Source organism: Acomys minous (genome assembly GCF_964271855.1).
Source record: "Acomys minous genome assembly, chromosome: 7".
NCBI classification, from domain to species: domain Eukaryota; kingdom Metazoa; phylum Chordata; class Mammalia; order Rodentia; family Muridae; genus Acomys; species Acomys minous.
The window spans coordinates 92,294,527-92,316,821 of record NC_140488.1 but is presented as its reverse complement, the minus strand read 5'-3'; the positions used below and the strand labels follow the sequence as shown (position 1 = coordinate 92,316,821).

The window sequence follows — 22,295 nt, the reverse complement described above, 5'->3', positions numbered from 1 at the left end:
TTAAAATATAAATGAACAGGCCTTGGGGAAATAGAACCAGTACTCAGAATGAGTATATTTCATATTTCAAATATGTCTAGAATCCTCCATAGAAACTATGAAACAAAGACATCATGTTATGTCATAGCCTAAAAGAGTCAAAGATCCTTCTGCCAAATATTACAGCCCTTTGGCAATGTTACTGGTTACTCTCCACAACCTGGAATCAAGGCTCTATTATGACATCAAAGAAGTTAAGCATGTGCAAAAGTAAGAGCTTCACTCCTATTGATTCATGTTGCTGGAAGGTACTATGAATGACATCCAAGGAGAAAAATAAACATCAATATCACCCAGCTTCAAACTCTGCAACCTACAGGAATGACCCGCTTGAAACTCTGGTACAATAGTAGCACAAATATTATGGAAGCAGTCAACAACCCTTGGGTTGCATTTATGGCTCACTGTATAAGATGGTACCCATACCTGACACTGTTAAGAACTTGATACTAAATTAGGACATGAGGCCTAGGGAAAAGCCTACTATATTATTCTATAACAATAGTAGCAATAAAATGAACATAGCAATAAAATAACATATTTCTATACCCATACAGCAGGGCACTATTCAGTCTTTACTAGAGAAGCTTCTTTTTGCAGTAGATGAGATTTAACACAGAGGCCCACAAACAGAAAATGTGCAGAATGAGAGACTCTGGAGCATTCAGCAGTCAGTGGAATGTCTTTATCAAGTCTCAGGGATCTACTTGAAAGAAGAGGCAGAAATCCAAAAGCCAGATGTGTTGGACCCCTCCAAAGAAACACTGTCTTCCAGACACAGGAGGGAAATTGCACACATTAACTCACAGAGACTATATCTCTGTACAGGTCCACATCAGACAAAATCCTGGCACAGAGATGAAAGGGAACTCAACATAAAGTCTCATCTCTAACCATGATGTTATTTGTATGTGAACATCAGTTCCCCCAGTGGAGTGGTAGTGGATATATATACCAAACTACAGCACAGGTCTCATGCCCATAAGTAGTTGGTCAATACAACTCTTATGTTTTTGGGCACTTTTTAAACTGTTTGTTTAGTTTGGGTTTTTTGTTCACTTTGGTCTGTATCTTTTGGGGGTTATAACATAGTTGGGTGAGTGCAGAAAATCTAGAAAACATAGGAGGGAAAGGTATACAATCAATATATACTATTTGAAGACATTTTAAAGCCAGTAACTGAAAAAGAAAAAATATGAAACATGTAAAGAAAGAAGAAAGGAAATGGGTGACTGAAACTGTCTGTGACCCAGATATGAGATTTAAGAGGAAACAAAATCAAACTAGTTATTACATGTACTTTCAAATAACTATAAAATTGTATAAAGAAATAAAAGAAAGTATGAGGCTAATGTGGCATCAAACATAAAACATCAATAAAGATTATAAAAAGGATCCTGGAAGAAATTCTGGAGATGGAGACAAAAATAGACATGAGAAATTTGATGAAGAGCTCAATAATAAATTTAAGTTTACAGAGGTATAGAAATCATAAATTCCTTAATAACTATTTTACCTAAATTAGTTTTGTTTAATCAATCTTGAGTGATATTATGGATAATAAATCTTTGAAAACTTTAACATAAAGTCATTCAGAATGCTTAAAATTGCCAAATAATATGTAATAATTTATCAATTATTAAATATAAAACATTTTATATTATATTGACACTTCCTTTCACAATACATATATTGCATGAGTTTGATTTCATCTATTATATTTGCTGATACTTTTAAGTTCATAGTAATGTAAGCACATGCCATTTCTCCTCAGAAGAATCATGTTGAAGAGGAAAAGGCATTTACCTATTCTTATTGGATACAGATAGTGAAGTACAATACAATTACATTAAAACAATAACATACTTAAACTCTCCACCAGTTGAAAAGGGGTTTTTCACATTCACACTGACTTCTTTCCATTGATAACATGGAGCTTTACAGTTTAGAATCTCCTAAAGTAAAAAAAAAAGTTACAATTCATAATAATGTCAAAACCCCAAAATATATTATTTATTTTTATTTTATCTTAATTATGAACTGAAACTTAAAAAACCTAGTGGTTGTGTGATTATTATAATTAATAAAACTCTTTCCCTCACAAATAATTTATGATTGAAATTCAGAAAAGATAAAGTGTATTTATTTTATCCACCTTAATGTGATAAAAATTAAAATATATGTTTTGAATGTCTCTTAAATTGATCTCTTTTAAGCTGATTTCATGAATGATCAGATAATGATTTCATGAGTAATCAGATAAGATCTCTATCTGTAAATTAAATACTGTGTGTGTGTATATATATATATATATATATATATATATATATATATATATATATATATAGTGTCCATTTATATATATCACCTAAGACAAAGGTAGGAATACATGTGTATATTTGTACAAGGTGCATGTTCATATTGAGGAGGTTATAATGACATGCTTTTAAGGAATGCATAAAAATACTTATAATGAATTTAGAAAAAATCTAGAAAATTTCCAGTTTAAGCTGTGTTCTTCTTTTAAATATTTTCTCTGTTGACATGAGTAGGAAGAGAGGAATGTATTCAGAGCTGCATAGTATTCAGGCATTCCGTTTTCAGGTTTTCTCTCCAGTATTGGGTTAATGATGTTCCAACATTTTAGAGAGGTATGGGTGACTATTCAGGCAGAAAACTATCTCGTCATTTTTTTCTCTTGTTATTAAAGTAGGAAGCTGCTAACTCGCACTTCCTGTTTGCTCAGGTAATTAACTTTACTCCTTCTCAAGTCTCTGATGGTGTTTAAGACTAAATAGTTGAGTGTCACAATTGAGCCTAGTCGTTTGGGGATTAAGATGTCCTTAGATCTAGATAGATGTTTTAAGTTGATAGAGATGAGATATGATAGATATTGGGTTACAGTCAGAATTTCAGACTCACCGAGATAGGAAAATGTTTTCTTCAAGGTTGCCAAATACAAATAGCCAAAATACTATGAATATAACTGGAATGAAATTTCTGAATGTTCTGTGGTTCTTGTGGTATGTCGTTTGCTTTATGGTGGTGTAATAATATAGATGTATATGTAAAATAAAAAAATTAATTAAAAATCAGCCATGTCAATGAACTACATGTGACAAAGTAATACATTGTTTCAGAGGGATGTATGTGATATTGTTTCAGAGAATATATGTGAGACTTACAGAGAATGTATGTGACAGAGTTGAGAAATGTCAAGTGTTCACTACTAGAGAGGAAACTAGAAAAAAACAACATATCATAGTAAGAGATAACATCCTGCTTAGAGCATCACTGCTAATTAAGTCAGTCTGTCCATGTGAACATCTTGGTGCTCTCTTCTCATATCTGGCTATCACTTAATACTTCTAGACTCATTCTTTGTACTTTATACTCATACCTTGCACATTCAAATGTGGTGTTTTATTTTTATAATATACATAGAATCCTGGCAACAAGTTTGCTTGATTTTACCATTTATACACGGCAGTAAATAATATGTTTCAGCATAATATTTTTTATTAATTCCTTGAGAATTTCACATCATGCACACTAATGGCACTCATTTTCCAGTACATCCATGTCCGTTCCCCAGCTTTGTAACCACCTCCCCCAAATTAAAATATTTTTAAGTATAATCTGTGTTATCTAAATACTCATTAGGGTATGCCCAAACTCTCAGTGGCCTGCCCCTTAAATAGAACTCGGCTGTTCCCCTCCAACACCTCCACATGAAGCCATCAAATTTTTAAACAATATGTTTATAGAGGTCTACAAATGTATTTCTGACCCACTGTTTGAGATATGAGCATCTAGAATTCAGTCAAGAACATAATCATTCTTCATTAAATGTAGTATTGCCATGAGGTTTTTCATAGCCTAGCTCTACATAACACTCCAGATAAAGATGAATGTCCAATTAAACAGGTGATTGAGCATGTAAAAGTACTTGCTGCCAAGCCTTTTAGCCTGTGTTCAATCTGCAAGATCCACAAAGGAGAGAGTTACCTCCTGCAAGATACCTTAGATGTCCATCATGCTGTGGCACAAGTGTACCAACAGAGATGCATATATGCATGCACATACATACACACATACAAAATAAATAAAGAAATATTAAAATATATATTAAAAGTTCCTGTCTGTAGCAGAAAAATAATTGTTGAATCAACGGTCAACTTTCAGTGCCCTCACAACAAAACAGGGTTTGATGGCAAAGAGATGACCTAAGTACTAAGAGTAGAAGTGAAACAAAACAGGCAAGAATATTCATCATGTGACATTGCAGAGGCTGGGGAATGGAACTGAAAGTATACAAAATAAATACAGTTTACTTACAAGTGCTTTAAAATTGAGTACTTCTCCCTTTAGAGCAAAAGTCATTGTACTGCCTCCTACTCCCCCCTTTGGTTTTGAAATTAATAATAGTGTAGCTTCGGCAGGACGGAGGTAGCGACTAAAATATTTCACAACAAGGATAATTTGGCTTCTGTTTAATAAAAAAAGAGGAAATATTTTAATGAAATAAAAGACAAATATATATTAGGTACAAATCATGTTTAGTATATACACACTGAACTGTATTCATTTGTAGCAAAAATTAAACTGCACTGGAGCATGATGTCATTTGTATGATCTAAATTTAACTATACTATATGTATAACATAATCTCACATTGGATTTTACAGCCATGAACATATGAATATATACATTTTGTATGAAGTTATAAGTACGTTTTTGTTCGTAAACTCTTAGTCATGTTCTGTGCTTACTCTTGCTTATACAGAGCAAAAAAATATTTGACAAAAACCTGAATTAAAATAATACCTCAAGTTAAGTTTTAAAGTACAGCCCAATAATGGTAGATAAAGAGCAGTAGTATGTTAGTTACTTGAGAGAAATCAATTAAAAGATGAAATAAAGAAAATATGTCTAGTTCTTTTAATATTTAACATTGTAGTATAACATGTAGTCTAACAGAGTCTTAAGGATGTGGATAAGATTCTATTCACACATTTATAGAAAAATGATGACACTAGGCCGTATTTTGGCAGCTTAAGTGCTCTGCTACAAGTCTGGAAATGAAACACACAGATCCTTTTGAAACAAAAATGGAGGCTCTTGAAGTACAAAAACACTTCTTGGAAGCTATCCCAGCCTCTTCCGTTGTAATGAACTTGGAGGCTTGCTAACTCATGATCTTTAAAATTGTTACAGGCTATGAAACAGTATCACAGTAGTATGAAATTTCTTCTTCATGAAAGTCAATTTTGTTCTCTTTTGGTTTTCCCTTGTGTAAGGAAGAAATCTGGCACTTCTTGCTTTCATTTTTCATGTACACACACACACACACACACACACACACACACAGAGAGCAACATATCTAGAATCCAGAGTTATAGATAGCACAGTTATATTTTTAGTTTTTGTCTCTTTTGTTTAGAAAAGAGGGTATAGCATGTAGAGAAGGTGTATTTAAAGTTAAAAGTTAGCTTTTCCTGATGACACATTATAGTTGTTCTTTTTGTCTTAATTGTGTTTTCACTCTACCAGCTAGTAAGCATTTTAATTCATCTCTTCTCTCTTTTAACTCACCCTAAATGTATAGAACAGTACTGACATACTTTTGGTAAATAAGAATCATTTGGCAATGGAAAAGGCAAAGTAAATGAGTCTCATAATAATACCCATAATATTTGTTATTTAGCTTTTGGGGACTTGGCAGTACTAAGCCTGAGTCATTAAAACAATCTATGTTATCAACTTAGAACACCTATCTAGACCTAAAAACATCTTAATCCCTAAACAATTAAGCTTCATTGTTGTTTAGAGGTTAAAATGTTTTTAGGTCTAGATAGGTGTTCTACGTGATAATGACAATATATGACAGAGATTGATTTACATTCAGAAATTCAGACGCACTAAGATAGGAAAGATGTCTTCTTCAAGGCTGTTAAAGACAAATAGCCAAAACTCTAAGAATGTAACATTTATAAAATTCCTGATTGTGTCACTGTTCTTCTTGCCATAGGTAATCTATTGTATATATGTGTAATAATATAAATGTATATATAAAAAAATATATTTTTAAAAAAGAAAATAAGCTGGGATTCTCACAAGCTAATCTTTCAGCCTTGCCACATGTTTACATGGCTCCAAGTGATAAATAACATAAATATTTTACCACTTGTTTTTGCTCTGGCTCTTAGTATAATTATCATTACATAATACTAAGTTATTTTTTTCTACAAATTATCACTTATTATAAAGTCTCTTATGGAAAAATATTGATAATGAATATGGGAACAGTTTTCCTTGCTCTCAAACCTTGCTCTAATTTTTTATTAATTTCTTCATATTACATTTCAATTGTTATCCCATCCCTTGTATCCTCCCATTCCTCCCTCCCTCCCACTTTCCCCCTACTCCCCTCCCCTATGACTGTGACTGAGGGGGACTTCCTCCCCCTGTATATGCTCATAGGGTATCAAGTCTCTTCTTGGTAACCTGCTATCCTTCCTCTGAGTCCTTGCTTTAATTTTTATAATCTGTGGAACCACTGTTAAATAGACCATTATGAAAGACTTAGGGACAAAAATTTCATTTAAAATAATGAGGTTTTCATATTGGAGTGATTTCCTGGGTGCAGAAGCTCAAATTCTGTGCAAGAATCCCATACTGAAATAAGAATTTTCAAGATAATCCTTATAGTCTATTAATTCACTAACTCACTCATTCCACCTACATTTATAAATAATTTATAGAGCTTCAAAAACTGTTATAGGCTCATGGGAAACTGTAATAAGATAAAGTATACAATTCTTAACTTTATGGATTATCAATTCCATTGTACATGGATGAGTATTCAGTATCACTAAATAAATTTGAAACATAAGACTCATGTATTACTTTATATAACATAATTTGGAGCATATGTACAGTCATATAAATCCACCAAGGTATCTTTCTGCCCTTTATATAGGATGAAGAAACATGGTAATATCAATGCTTTTTGGAAGCAGAATTTTAAGGCTTTTACTTATTTTGGTCTTCATACATCCATAGCTTCTAAACTTCAATCATGACTGTGTTGCTATAATAATCAGAATCTATACATAATGTAATATGTATATTATAAAATTATATATAATTAGCATGCACTAGTTGCATTTCCTTCAAGAAACGTATTTGTGCTATATAAACAATGAATTTATAATGTTATCACCATGATTCATATACACATAAATTAAATTAAAATTAATTAAGTACATGCATAAAAGTAGCTGCTTTATATTGTTAGAATTGTTTTGACAAAATTAAAGAGGAATATCAGAAAAACAAATGTCCTGTTTCTCAACGAAAGTATTTCATCATGTTTCTATCAGTTTAGAAAAATCAAACTCACATTCTAATAAATATTGTAAATATTAAATGTCTAATTTGGCAAGTCCAGTAAGTCAGAATATTTTAAAAACACTCACTTTGGGGGAATTGTTACAACATTTCCTGCCTGGGAAAGACAGAAGTCAGCAGCATCTCTTCCAACAATTGTAGCTGTGTACACTAAATTCTTCAAACTTGGGTTTTTCACTAATATCTATGAATGGAGAATATGAAAAAGCAAGGTTAATGCCTATACAAATGCAACATTTCTTACTTTTGACACAGAAGGTTAGATATTCTGTGTCTCAGCTTAATGCATACTATTAACTGAAAGTTGTATACTATTAATTCCAAGTGTGTTGGACAGGGCCTTGCTACATAGCCCCGGCTGGCTTGGAGCTCATTCTTTTCCACGTTCACCTTCCCAAGTGATGAAATAATAGGCATGAATTACCATGTCAACTAATGACTTGGTGGTTATTAATAGTTCCTCTATCTATCTTTATGATTTATCAAATTAAAAAACAGTCTTCCAATAATTGATGTGATAATTCAAAGTCACCTGGTAGATAAAGCCCAATACCAGCAACTGCGATTTAATTTTTTTTTAACGAGTAAAAATTTTTGGAAGATTTAAGCAGAAACAGTATAATTTAGTCTCCATAAAATGATAATTTGTTAGATCAGTGAAGAAAGTTTAACAAGGAGTACAAGTTTGAAGATATCCAAATTAGAAATGATTCTGTCATGGTGTGAAAGGAGTTTAATTAGGTAGCTGAACTAGAAACATGGAAAGTATAAAGAAAAAGGAGAGGAAGAAGAGGATGGGAAGGAAGATGAAGATGTGGGGGAGGAAAAAGAAAGAACAAGAGGAGGAAAAGGAGGAAGAGGGAGAAGAGGAGGAATAATAACAAGAAGAAGAAAAGGATAAGGAGGAAGAAAGTAAGAAAAAAGTACTTCACTATTAGGGGGTGGGTTTACTTGAAACATTATTTTTAACATACATGCAAAAATGACCAAAATTCAGAAAATTAATACAGAAACACAGGGTAAGGAGTTGGATACTTGAAAGATGAGACAGATGCAATTTCAAAGGACAGCATGAAGCTTTCAAATGGTAACCTTCCAGAATTGATTTATCAGAGTATAGTAAAAGGAGAACCAAAAGAATAGCTTGGGGCTTGTAAATTTGAGGTAAATGATGAATGCATGCTGAGAGCTTTAAATCAGCTACAAAACTAAAGAAAAAACTGATGATAGTAGATGCAATTAGCTCTTATTACTGGTCTAGAGCTAAGAAAATCTAAAGAGAGGGCTTTATCTGTCAGGTGAATTTGATAAAGAAAATTTGGTTAGCAATCTCATATTCCAAACTTACAACCTGAGGTTAGGCCAGCACTAGACCACCCTCAGCTGATTATAAATCTGGACCACAAATAATAAAATAGGGTTAATTATATCTTCTTTGATTGCTCTGAAATGGAAGAGGACAGGTTTTTTTTTGTTTTTGTTTTTGTTTCCTTTGTTTTTGTTTCTTTTTAGTCATCAATACATATGTCTTCTTGTGAAGAACAAGACTTAAACTCACTTAACTAACAGGAATAAGTTTTCTCCCTTTTGGCTAGCTACCATATTATGAGTTGCTATTAAGGTTGCTGGAGAAGAAAAGGCATCAATAGTCTTATCTACTTGTGCATCCTATGATATGTAAAACCAACTTTCCAGGAAAGAGTGAATGCAGAAATGCATAACTACACAAGGTGCTGAGAATAAGTGAGGGGTAATTATATAGCCCTAAATAAAACATCTATATCACCCTAAATCTCAAGGAACCTTTAGGAAAAGGGGACATAGAAAGTGTAAAACCTTGGCAATATGGAGAACTGTGAAATCCCATATTCTGGGTAACACACAGTCACTGTAATCATGAACTGATAGCAGCTGTCCTGCAGTGAATCTGCCTAAAGAACAGAAGAGAGGCTCAAAAGGCCCTACTTCTTACTACCGAATTGTTTGCTACTCACTGAATCAGAGAAAAGAGAATCATTGTCTTCAGTTGTGTACCCACTGGAGACTCCACCAGATTCCAGTGAGATAGTTCCATCCAATGGTCACAAAGATGACCCTGGTTAAACTAAATTGGTCACAAAACTAAAGCAAATGCCATCAATATGGGGAGGAGTGATAGGGCTGAGGGAAGGTTGAGACAGAGATAAAAGAGGGGGTTGGGAAAAGATTTATCAGAATATACTATATACATGTGTACTTTGTCAAAATATTTAGTACATATGTATTAGAAAATAAGCAGAACAGGTGCAAGTACAGCAAGACTGTGGGAAATCAGAGTTGTTGGTCATATCCTGGACTCTTGGCCTTGTTCTCACAAAATAGCGATCTCATTACTTTGATTCCATTGCGAGCCTACTGTTCGTATCTTCTGGTGTTCATTTATCCTCTGGAAAAATAATCCTAGAAAAGGTATCTCTCTATTCTTTGGCGATCTTACCCAAGGACCAGTATTGTGTTTCAAGATCTATGCCAACCAAACAGGGTAAAAGGATGGGGATTTTCTCCTTGATTGAATTCTAGTCCAGTCCTTTCAAGCTCAGGTTGAGCTCAACCTCATCTTTTTGAACATGTACTGAAGAACAAACTTTAGGAAGATACTTGCTAACTTCTTTCATCCAGAATCTTCTACCTCTGAAATCTGATAACCCTTCATAATAAACTCCTTATTTCTACTCTCTCTCAGAAGATACCATATCTGCTTCTCAGAAAGGATCATACTATGATGAGTTAGCCAGTCTCTTACGTTACTCCTAGTGTACCTTTTACTAGTTCTTTCTTCATTGAGCATACTCTATCTCATTGATTACAAACTCTTATTTTTTTCTTTTTATATTCAGAGTTAGTCTCAGTTACCTACAAACCCAGTCCTGTGTAAGTCTATGTCATCATTTTAAGCTAGATTCACGAATATATTTCTTTAATAACATGCAAGAATATTTTGAAAATACTCCAAGTAAAGTTGGTAAATGGTTACCCCAAGCAAAACCCAGGTATTTCAAGGGTAAATTAACAGTAGCATGTATAGTTATGATAAATCATACAGAATTTGGGAGCAATTTGGAGAAAGAGAAAATTAACTATTATCTTAGTTCAATACAAAATTTTGGTGACTATTAGAATAAATATATTAATTCTAATAAATGTTTGTCTTTTGTTTTCCCCAGGGATTTAGGGACCCATATTGGTCAACAACATATCACTTATAACTTAATGAAGAAATTTTGATATAATATTTTACAGTGTATATAAAAGCATGTTTTCTTAGAATTATCTCACATTTGGAAAAATAAAAATTTACACCTTCATATATTATCTATAATTTATACATAAAGATTATTTTAAATAAATATACAAATGAGATATTAAGTTCTCATGTGAATGGACTTCAACTGTTAACATACTAATTAATGCTTATGTTTAATCATCAGCTAATGTGCAGCAAACTGGAATAGCACTTGCCTGAAACATGTAAAATTCTGGGTGTCATCTCTTGCTCAACAAATATAGTAAAAGAAAAGTTTTAAATAATTGTAGTATTAACCTTTTCCTTAGTCCTAAGAATCCTATGTTTGACAAAAGTACATGCTCAATTACTGAGCAGAATCTTAGTACAATATCCATTGCTTTGCATGAAAGGAAACAAGGGCTAGTTAGATGGTCAAGAAAGAAAGACATCTGTATCCAACCCTGCAAGATTGAGTTTCATCAGTGGGAATCACAGTGTGAAAGTAAATAACTAACTCCCACATACATGTGTACACATATGAACACACACACACACACTGAGAGAGACACACACACACAGACACAGAGAGACAGAGACAAAGAGAGGAAAGAATAATAGTAACAGTAAACAGTTAAGAAACATGAAGAGATTGAAACATAACATAAAGAAATATAAGCACTGAGAATTGTTGAGACTCCATCTAGCTCCTGAAAAGTTAAACAAAACCCTTCTAAACTATGGTGCTTTATTTTACAGGTACAATGGAATGATAGTTAGTAGCCAAATTCCTTAACTATCATAGCATTTAGGGAGGTATTATAATCAACACTCCTCAGAAAACTATCATTTCACATTTTTTTCCTCTGACAAAGAATTAAACAAAAGCAGTTAAACAAATAAGATGATATTTCAATGCTTTCTAATGAAAGCTTAAAAGAGTGCTTGTTTTCCTTTCTATAAATTGAGCAATCTACACTAGAAAAAAAAATCTTGAAAAGTTCCTGATAATTATTTAAATCCTTATAAACCATCATTCAAATCAAGAGCCTTTACTGTTATTTTCATCAAAGTTGCTAAAGTTAAAAATCATGAGGTAATAGCTTTAAAGATAAATTCTGGAGGATTGAAAAGAATATTCAATTATATCCCATCCCAAAAGTGCATAAAGAAGAATATACAAAATAAGCTGAGATAGGAAAACCTTAATCTTCTCAAAATGGCAAACTCTCATATGGAAGATTATTATATTCTGTAAAATATGAATGAGAAAGGAATCATTTTTATAGCTAGTGGTGATTATTAAGCAAAAATTATCCCATTATTACTTTTTTGTTAGAAGAAATTATTTGATGAACCTTACTCAATCATAGTAAAACTGTATCACATAAACATTTGCTATTAATTTCTTTAGGGAAGCAAACATTTAAAACTCCTTTAATTATTTCACTCCATGTGAGTTTAGGTCCTAAAGACTCTCTTACCTGTCCAAGAACGGTATCATACAGAGTACAAGAGAATGGTACCACTTTTCTGGGGAGGTATGTAGGGAGCCTTTCATACATGTAGACACAGAGCATTAGCATCAGCACTGGGTTTGGATCACAGATGTCGATGGCCTTGGTTCACAGGAGAAAGATATAAGTTATAGGATGTACAGACAAAGCAGAGACAGTAAATAAAGTATAATAGTTACTGAATAATTTTAAAACATTCAAAGGTGCTTCTAATCAACAATGGGAAAAATTTACATATAAAAACAGAATAGTATTCTTAAAGGGAAGCACCTAACACATTAAAGGATGAGTTAGACATAATCAGAATGCTAACCTCAGACATTCAAAGGCTGCATAAAAAAGAGATCCAGAGCTCAGAAGTATACCTTATCTTAAAAATGATGATTCACATGGATAAACTGACATCTTTGATTTAAAATACTAAATAATATAGTGAAAGAAATATGAAAAATGCCTATATTACTAAATATAGCAAGGGGCTTTCAAAGAAGGCCCATGGGAGACAATGGCACATGAAATGAGTATCATAGAATGTTTTGAATTTAAGTGGGTTATGCCTAATATAAGGGAAATGCATCATAAGAGAAGAATTACCACAAAGTGAAAGTATAAAGAAAAAGACAAAAAGACCACCAAAACATATTGATTTCCAGGATTATATTGTGGAAGCTCTGAATGCCAGGATGCCAGGGGCTAGGCTTGATAAACAAACAAGGACTCAAGAAGCAACAATTCAGACAGACTAGGTAAGAGCAGTTGGAGAATTACTTCATCTACAAGAAACAAAAAGAACTGTACTGATAAACAGGGTAATTTGTCATGGCTGTTTCAACTTCCTAGAAATAAAATTAAATATTTGTAAGAAATCTTTAGAAAATGGGAAGGAGTTATGCTATAGAAATATAGTATCTTTTTTCTTCTTATGGCTCCCAAATATGAGGATCAACATTTCCTTTATCATGTGTGCCCATCTTTCTAGGAGTTCAGGTTTATGGAACCACCTGATTTTAGACTGTGACCTCCAGCAATATGGGCCTAAATAAATATTTTTTCATTGTAATTCTCTCAAGTTTCTCATTACAGTGATGAAAACTTGGCTACCTCAATAACAATCTTTTTTTTAAAGATATGAAAGATAAAATACCTCAGAAAAAATTCATGTTGTTTTACACATTGCTATGCTCTTGACTAACACAATTGGATTTTCTGGGCCTAAGTTACATGATCAGCAACTAGATAAGAAGTTGCCTTTGTTCATGGTTAGTTTAATATACCACAGTGCTCAGGTTTCTCAAAAGCTTTCATGGTAGGCAACAACCAGTTTTGGAAGTCCCCATGTGACATACTGCAGCCCTATAGAGTCTCTTGTTTCATCCCATCAGTTATTTCATCTTTTCAGGTTCACTACAGATTTTTTTTTAGTCAATATTTCATTTCTTTCATCCAGCAACGTCTTATCCAAAAGCATGTGGTGTAATTTTTTTTAAATGGTGTGCAATGAGAAATACACGGTGAGTCTAGTGGAAAATGTTCATTTCTTTTTTTCTTTTTCTTCTCCTTTTTGTAAAAAGAGAAGCAAAATAAGAGGTACTATTTAAGCCTAGCTGTTTAAATAAAGATCTTAGGTGGGATACCACCAAAAAACAAACAAACAAACAAACAAAACAAGATTCTTAGTGTGCATGCTAGACATGAAGTCAGCATGGTAAGGACGGCTACTGAACAATACACCTGGAGAACTTTGATGAAATAATAGTTGGCTCTAAAATTTTTCTATTTGACTTTATCTCACTCAAACTGCTGATTTTCCTTATTTTAAAATCATTTTATTATTATCAATTTTGAACATATCCTATGACCAAAAAAGGAAGTAAAAATGGAAAGACAAAGCCTGCCTTATTGTTCATCCTTATTGCCATAATTAAGTTTAATTATATTCAACCTATATACATTTTATTAGACTATTATCTTGTGTTCATCCTTCAGGACACTGAGCAATTATAGTATCTTTGCTTTGAATACAAATCACAGATATATTTCTATTAAATAAATCACATATAAATATCACACACACACACACACACACACACACACACACACACACACACTGGCTAGTGGGATTCCAACAGAGAATATGACTTATAAACAGGAACTTGTCCAATTGAATTTTTAGCTATAACAAAAAATTGACAGCACCATTTAGAAACTCTGTCTTTTAAATTGGTAAATTAGTGCTTCCACAAAGTAATACACTGAAACTAGCTGAATATTCTTCAAAAACAAAATTAATTTTTCATTTCATAATTTTCAAACAGAACTATTATATATAATCTCAAATAATTACATAATTTTTAAATAACCAGAGCATCTGCTAAGAATTATATTTGAATTTCCATAGTTCAACACATGGAAAATATGTTTCAATTTAGATTTAAAATATATAAGTAGAGGAATATTATAAATGAGTAAATGAATCAAAGCAAACATTGAAAGGTATCTGTGATATAAATGTACTCACCTGTATGTTTAAATCAAAGTTAATTTCATGAAGACTATTTATAACAATCAAGCAATTGTGCAAATACTGCTCAGGACGTTTTGGTCGTGTGTACATATTTGCAAAATAAGACTCAATCTGGAAGTTAAAGAAAACAAAGTTTTAGTTAATAGAATAAAAACAGATCTTGGTAGTACAACAAAGGATGATTTTGATTTTGGCATCTGAAACAAAATATTACAGTCAGCACAAGAATAAACCAAAAGGTAGTAACATTCATGTTTTTGAGTCAGAATTAAGTCATTTAAAAAGGCAGTTTTCAGGAAATAACTTCCAATTGTAATCACTAACTCAGACAGAACACTACCCTTGGATCATGAAATAACTCTTACCAAAAATGGGCAGTATGCTCCCAGCTGTGCAGCAATAACAAGGCCATCAAGAAGGTCTGTATCAAAATTCACTATCCATCTCTCAGAGGGAACATTTTCTATTTTGAAAAAAAAAAAGAAATATAACAATATATAACTTTGTTGAAATATATCTTATAGCACTTTGAAAAGAAAAGCATCTGTTTAAATTTAAAATACAATTTGTATAGATAAAAGGCATGATGTTATATTTGGTAACCTGATACAAGTAGAGAAACCTAGGAATCATCTCAATATGAAAGTGTCTACAGTGGATAGGCTATGGGAATATCTGTGCAAGTGGAACTATCTTAATTATATTAACTGTTGTGGAAACACCCGGCCAACTGTGGCAGACACCATTCTTTTGGTAGAATGTGAAATTGTGTTTGTGTGGAAAAGGTGAGCAGAGTCTGTATGCACTCGTTTCTCTCAGCTCTTGATAAAGATGTAATATGAGTAGCTTGTTTGAAGCTCCTGCCTTGATGTACCTACAATATAGATTGCAACTCAGTGTTATACGCTGAAATAAGCCTTCCTTATTCCTAAATTGCTTGTAGTCAAAGTATATTATCATAGCAACAGAAATAAAACAAAAGCACTATGAAATATATCCATCCGGCACAAAACCAACTGAAGGTTGTGTCTTACTTCTACATGAGCTACTCTGAAAAACACCATTTTATGAACTAATAAAACAGAAGGCATTACTCACTTTTCTGTCCTTCATTCCTTCCTTAATTCTTTTTAGAAAGAGCCTCTTATAGCCGAGGGTGGCCTTAGCCTATCTATGTAGTGGAACATGACTTTGTAGTCTGATCCTATTGCTTCTACCACTGAAGTGCTGAAATTTCAGACATGTCACCACACCCTTCTATACACATTATTTTTGATTACTTTGTTCAAATGTTTGACCACTGATTTTAAAAAAACATGCAAGAGTACTGAGGCACAAAATTCATATTATTCCCTATAATTCTATGTTATTAACAATGGTTTATTTATATACATACATATATACACTACATATATATTATAGGTATATAAATACATTTAAATCAAGCAGGGTAATAGTAAGTATCAGAGATGCCCTCCAATTCCCTCACTCATTCCTATTTCCCTTGAAGAAGAAATGGCAAATGGTATGTTTAGGACATGTTTGTGTTATTTCCAAAAACCAAAACTAGATTATACTTAAAAGTAGAACACTTAGTTTTCCCTTGGACCACAGATACTCATACCCTTTACAGAAGCTACTTGTAATTTTTCACCTCACAATATTTCAATATAAAATATTTTATAAGATTTCTATAGCATTATACTCTATAAAATTATTCTAGAAAGTGCAGAGGAACAGAAATTTTCAACCAATCAGAACACATTATAATAACATTTTTTATTTTTCCAGCTTGAAATATAACCACTAAATAAAATTATATTCATGTTAAATGAATGTGGTAATTTGGTTTGTGTGTAAATCCTACAAGGCTCAGAATTGACATACTGGAAACTTCACATAGTTATTATTGTGTGTGTGTGTGTGTGTGTGTGTGTGTGTGTGTGTGTGTGTGTGTGTATTTGATAAAAGTACTGCTCTTAATTTGCTACCCAGGTTTTTCAATAAAAAGCAATTTGCTTTTATTTTTCATTGTAAGCAGTGGTAAATTTGATCGGATAATAGCAACAAGCTAGACACTGACCGAAACAATAGATCAGAGAGGTAGTGAGGGAAATAGATTTCATTCACCAAATATCAAATTATCCTGAAGGAGTTTATCTGTGAGTGTTTGGCATTTATTTCAAGCTCATTAATACCTCTAAAAGTTCTCAGAGAAACGTAACCATGACACGTTATAGCTGTTAATGGTCTCCTTGGTACAACAAAATATGTGACAAAAGCAACTTAAGGCATAACTAACCGTGTACAGACCCAGGGGATGCAGTACATAATGGCAAGAAGAAAATCATAGCCGAAACAGGTGGAGGCTTGTCATACTGCAACCACAGTCCAAACGCAGAAAACAGTGACTACTAGTTCTCAGCATGCTTTTTTTTTTAATCATAGTACATGGAATGGTGGTGCCAGATGTTTTCCCCCCTACCTTAATTAACTTAATCTTGATAATTATTCAAAGCAATGCCCACAAACCTGTTTCCCAGACTTTAGGCTCCTTCAATCTGACCAATGGCTAACACCATATCTCCACCTCTTGTCAATTTGACACCCAATCATAATCACATTTAAGTCATTACCTTCAACTTTTTGAACCGACAGTTACAGAACCATTTTTTTAAATACAAAATGCATTCAGTCCAACATCAAATATAACCACAGTATTTAACATCTACTAGTTTTCAAAAGTGTAATGAACAAGTTTAAGAGACTCAGGCAATCTCTTAAATAGGAGCGTTGTTGTAACCTAGGCTTCATCTTCAGTTTTATACAATTATTTCGAGGTCTCCTTACAAGCACTCTAACCCTTCCACACGTTGCCCAGTTGTAGGAGCTCTCTGAAAGAATGGAGCAAGTCTCAATTGCCTTTTCAACGCTCATGCCTTAACAAGCCAGTGCAACAAAGGAAATACTGCCAATTTCTGTGCCAAATGGAAATGTAGCTTGCTCTCTCACTGGACCACAATGCCTTAGGCCTTTGAATGTCTTTGATGTTGATCCTGAAGAAACATTTCCCCAGGTGGTTGCATTTGAAAAGAAAATTCTTTCAAAAGGATTCTCAATTCAGCCTTTCTCTCTCTTGAAATGAAGAGGGGTTTTCACAAGATGGAACCATTCATGGATGGCATCTTGTTCTCCTGGGCATCTTTCCTATATGCTACATATAAACTTATTTCTGCTTTTTTTTTTTCCGCATCCAGCATCCAGCTGTGGTCTCTAGGCGCGTCATGTTTTCTTTGCTGCTGTATACTTGGCTTTTACTAGATAGCCAACCACCCCACTTCTTACTGGCTTCAAGCTGCATTTAAGAGGAATATCTCCTGGTTATCACATCACTTCTTCCTGAAAGTACCTGCAGTTCCATGAATTTACTCCGCATTCACAGGAGTTTATGGAAAAACATATCTGTTTGTCTACCTTTTGATATTTTAAGTGTAGGAGGTTTTTTTCCCCCCTGGTTTTCTACTTGTACCTGCAGAAAACACTGGTGCCAATGTAGTTTTGTTTATTTTACAATCTATCATAACTTTAGAATTGCTTTGGTATAAAACTAACTTATTAAACACTAGCAGGTATGGACCGATGCTGATCAAATATGGCTTTATGTAAAGAGGGGAGGAAGTGCTTTCTAGGACAATGTTGAGAAGAGGTAAAAACACTTTCATAGAACTTTCTCATCTCTCATTCCATGACTGCATTGTCTTTTCTGTCAAAGGCTGCTGCCAAAATGACACTACTGCTTACATCAAGAGTAAGTATATCAAAGATCTCTTCTGCTTTTATGATAGGTCTTTTGATATAGTTTATTCTTTCTTTTTTATTCTAAGGTTTTATACAGAAAGGCAGCTAAGTTGAATGAGTAACACTGACATCAGATTAAGGTTATTGAAAATAGAGATGCTAGGCATTATCCAGCACTTACTGTAATAGAAAAGTAACTTAAGAAAATCATCAGGGAATCAGCAGCTTTATCTAGTCTTCATGTGTCAGAAATAAAAAAAAAAATCAAAAGCTACTAGACACGTATAAATTAAAATTGACTTTCAGTTTCTATTTTCATCTAGTTTAAAAATATATTCTTTCAGACTGATACCTTAAAATTGAAATAAAGCCAGGTGGTGTAACACACACCACTAATGAGAAGGCAAAGGGAGGTGGATCTATAAAGTGAGTTCCAGGACAGCTGAGACCACACAGAAAAATCCTGTCTCTGTATAAAGAAAAAGAAAAAAACTTGAAATAAAATGTTACAAAATAGTATTATACAACAGTGACATGGTTGCTAAAAACAAAACTGAACCATTTAATGCCACAAAAATATCAGTGCATTATTTTAATGAATATTAGAATTGGTAAACTAATTCTATTTTAGATAATTCCAAAATATGTTTAGCAATTTTAACTAAGAATAAATCAGTACATCATATAAAATTCAAGCAATTTATTATTCAAATAACTATTACATATTTAAATTTATAAAATCATCACTATGACCTACCTTAAGAATATTTTATTTTAATTAACAGAATAATTGTACATGTTTATGAGGTAATATATGATATTGTAAAATATGAATATAATGTGTGATAAATCAGGATAAGTAACATATCCAACACTTCAAACATTTATCATTGCTTTCTATTTAGAACATTCAACATCATTGTTTCTAGCTTTTTTTTTTTTTTTACTTTTTTCTTTTTTGGTTTTTCAAGACAGGGTCTGTGTAGGCTTGGTTGTCCTGGACTCACTTTTGTAGACGAGACTGGTCTTGAACTCACAGTATCCGCCTGTGCTGGGATTAAAGGCATGCACCACCACGGCGGGTATTTCTAGCTATTTTAAAATATATTTTATTATTGAATTGCACTACGCTATGAAACAATCTAACTTTGTTTTTATCAGTAGTTAAAGAAGTCCCATATCCATGAGGTTCTACATCATATTTCTTCAATCTTTTCATATTTAAAATAAAAACTGCTACTTTTCACTATGTATTTATCTATTTTAAGTATTTAATTAATACAGAGCCAAAAACTACTTGCTCTTGAAGCTCAGAAAATAGCTCAGTGGTTCAGAGCACTTGTTCTTCTAGAGGACATGGGTTCTATTAGCAGCAACCACGTTGTATATATGAGAGAGTGGTGGAGATCTGCTCTTTGTTAGTGAATGGATAATCTTCCATCATCTAGGCTACACTAGTCTTTCCTTTGTTTACTATATCCGAATGAACCAAGCTGCTGATATGTTGAGGAAGCTTAGTTTTCTTATACACAATTGTTTTACCTCCATGTCATCGCCCTGAATTTTGTCCTGACCTTCATTGTAATCAAAACTAATAATAGGCTTTAAGTGACAGTTCAAATGAAACAGCCAAAACAGGAATGTTTCAGAGTAGCAAGACAAATAATAATCGCTTACTACTGAACTGTAATGAAATAGTCTGGAACTTTTGAAGTAACATAATTACCATTTTATTGCTTAATGAACTTAAATACTTGACTTGCTGGAAAGAAAATGGTATCTACAAATTTAAGACCTCAGAACCACGATAGTGGACAATAACCATTACTAGAACTATATCAAAATTTCCTGAATGCACAGAGAACAATGCTTTAAAAGCTTTTATATAATGAATGTTTTACATTTAATCCAAATTCATTGCAGACCCTAAGTAACATAAAACAAAGGATAAACTTTAGAAAATGCACTTAATAGTAGCTCTTCATAAAAATAGTATTTTCATTTTAATAAGCATAGCTATCATACTGAGAAAATGTTAAGTATATGCTATGTTGTACTACAGAGATTATTTCAGCAGAATGTTAAAAGCATTCTAATTTTAGGATTTAGTTTTAAGACAATGGCTGAGTGCAAATTCTTATTCTACCAGATCCTCCACTCTCTATATTGGTCAGTTTCTGTTCTCAGACTCACAGGATGATTAGAAGATAGTATCAGCAAGGAAACAATTGAAGCAAAGGATGCAAATGAAGAATACAGAAGATACATTATCACATTCATAATGTTGATAATGATTGAAAAAAGTGTAATGTTCATGGTGGGGGTGGGGGAAGGCAGGAAAAAGAAGTGTGCCGTTTACATCTGAGAGATGTCCATTTATTACACAGAATAAATTTTAGTCCTTCAAAATATGTAACCCAAATCACTACATGCAAGATTGCCACAATTTCAAACTCATGGTCCATTTATTGTCTTCCCTTCCTCCTTTCTTCTGCCTCCCCTCCTCCTATAGTCTAAGCCTTTTTCCTTGTACTCCATCTCATATTCTTCTCTCTTTTCACAGAAACTGTGAATGGCTGTCTTTCTCAGGATTAACTCATGTAGTTCCCATTTAGTGCTAAATTCAGATGAACTGGCTAAAGTGTCCAACCTCTAAATACGTCAATCCTGAGATTTGAAGTTGCTAGAACAAACAATGATTTCTTATCACAGCTCTCAAAATATCAGCTATTATTCATGACTTGTCAATTCAAAATGGAAGAAATCTTTAAAAAAAGAGGCTTCAACCGCAAGGCTCTGGATTTCCGGCTATCTCATCAACAACTACTTTTAGATTTTTCTGTCCAAGACTTATCAATATGCCTTATTTATCAAAGAGTTCATTTACTCTCTCTTTTCTTGTTCTGTTATTATAAATACATTCTAATGAGATAAATTTAGTAAGTCTACTAAAATTGAAGTAGAAGTGTAAGAAAAGTATGACAACAGATATGTAATCAAGAACTAAGCCATTTAATAAACTCTCATGTGTTTACACTAATAAAATCTCAACAGCTGTTAGTCATACAGCTAAATAAAGACAGAATGTTCAGAACAATCACTGTGGCCCAATAATAAGTTTACTAAAAAAAAACCTGTGTAGTTTCAATGTATTGTCTTGATAGTACCCTTTTTCTTAATTACTTTTATATAAGCTAATTAAGTGAATGTTCTTATGAATTTTCCTTTATAGAAGTAAATATTGAATTGACTCTTCATATATATCTTACATAAATGTTAGTCTTATTACTCAACTGTTTCTTCAAGAAACATTTTTTTAAGAACTGAAACTCTAAGAGCTGGAGAGATGGCTCAGAGGTTAAAAGCACTGCCTGTTCTTCCAAAGGTCCTGAGTTCAATTCCCAGCAACCACATCGTGGCTCATAACCATCTATAATGAGATCTGGTGCCCTCTTCTGGCCTGCTAGCTCACACGCAGGCAGAATACTGTATAAAAGAATTGAAGCCCTGATGGTTGTTGTTGTTGTTTAAATAAAAAGCATCATCACAGGATCTTGCAAACATTGGGTCACCTGCTAATTGTCACTTTTTGTTGGAGTCTTTTAGAGTGGACCTAAAATTGACAAGTGAGAATTCATAAAACTAAAATCCTTCTACACAGCTAAAGAAACAATCAACCTGGTAAGAAGAAAGCCCACAGAATGGGAGAGACTCTTTAGCAGCTATTCAGCTGGTAGAGCAT

The 22,295-nt window shown here is 33.0% G+C and overlaps 1 protein-coding gene across 5 annotated transcripts in view; it reads right to left on the bottom strand.

The window, feature by feature from the left end:
• Positions 1-22,295, bottom strand: part of CFAP47 (cilia and flagella associated protein 47) — a 225,637-nt gene that overhangs the window by 103,725 nt on the left and 99,617 nt on the right. For all 5 annotated transcript variants that reach the window (XR_014780587.1, XM_084788970.1, XM_084788971.1 and 2 more), the window contains 6 exons: positions 15,121-15,218; positions 14,750-14,866; positions 12,199-12,333; positions 7,521-7,636; positions 4,378-4,528; positions 1,906-1,994 (listed from right to left, as the gene is read on the bottom strand). Coding sequence is in view for 4 of the 5 variants with exons in the window: in XM_084788970.1 (XP_084645096.1) it covers positions 1,906-1,994; positions 4,378-4,528; positions 7,521-7,636; positions 12,199-12,333; positions 14,750-14,866; positions 15,121-15,218 (706 nt within the window). In the remaining variant the exon portion in view is untranslated. The remainder of the gene's footprint in view (positions 1-1,905; positions 1,995-4,377; positions 4,529-7,520; positions 7,637-12,198; positions 12,334-14,749; positions 14,867-15,120; positions 15,219-22,295) is intronic.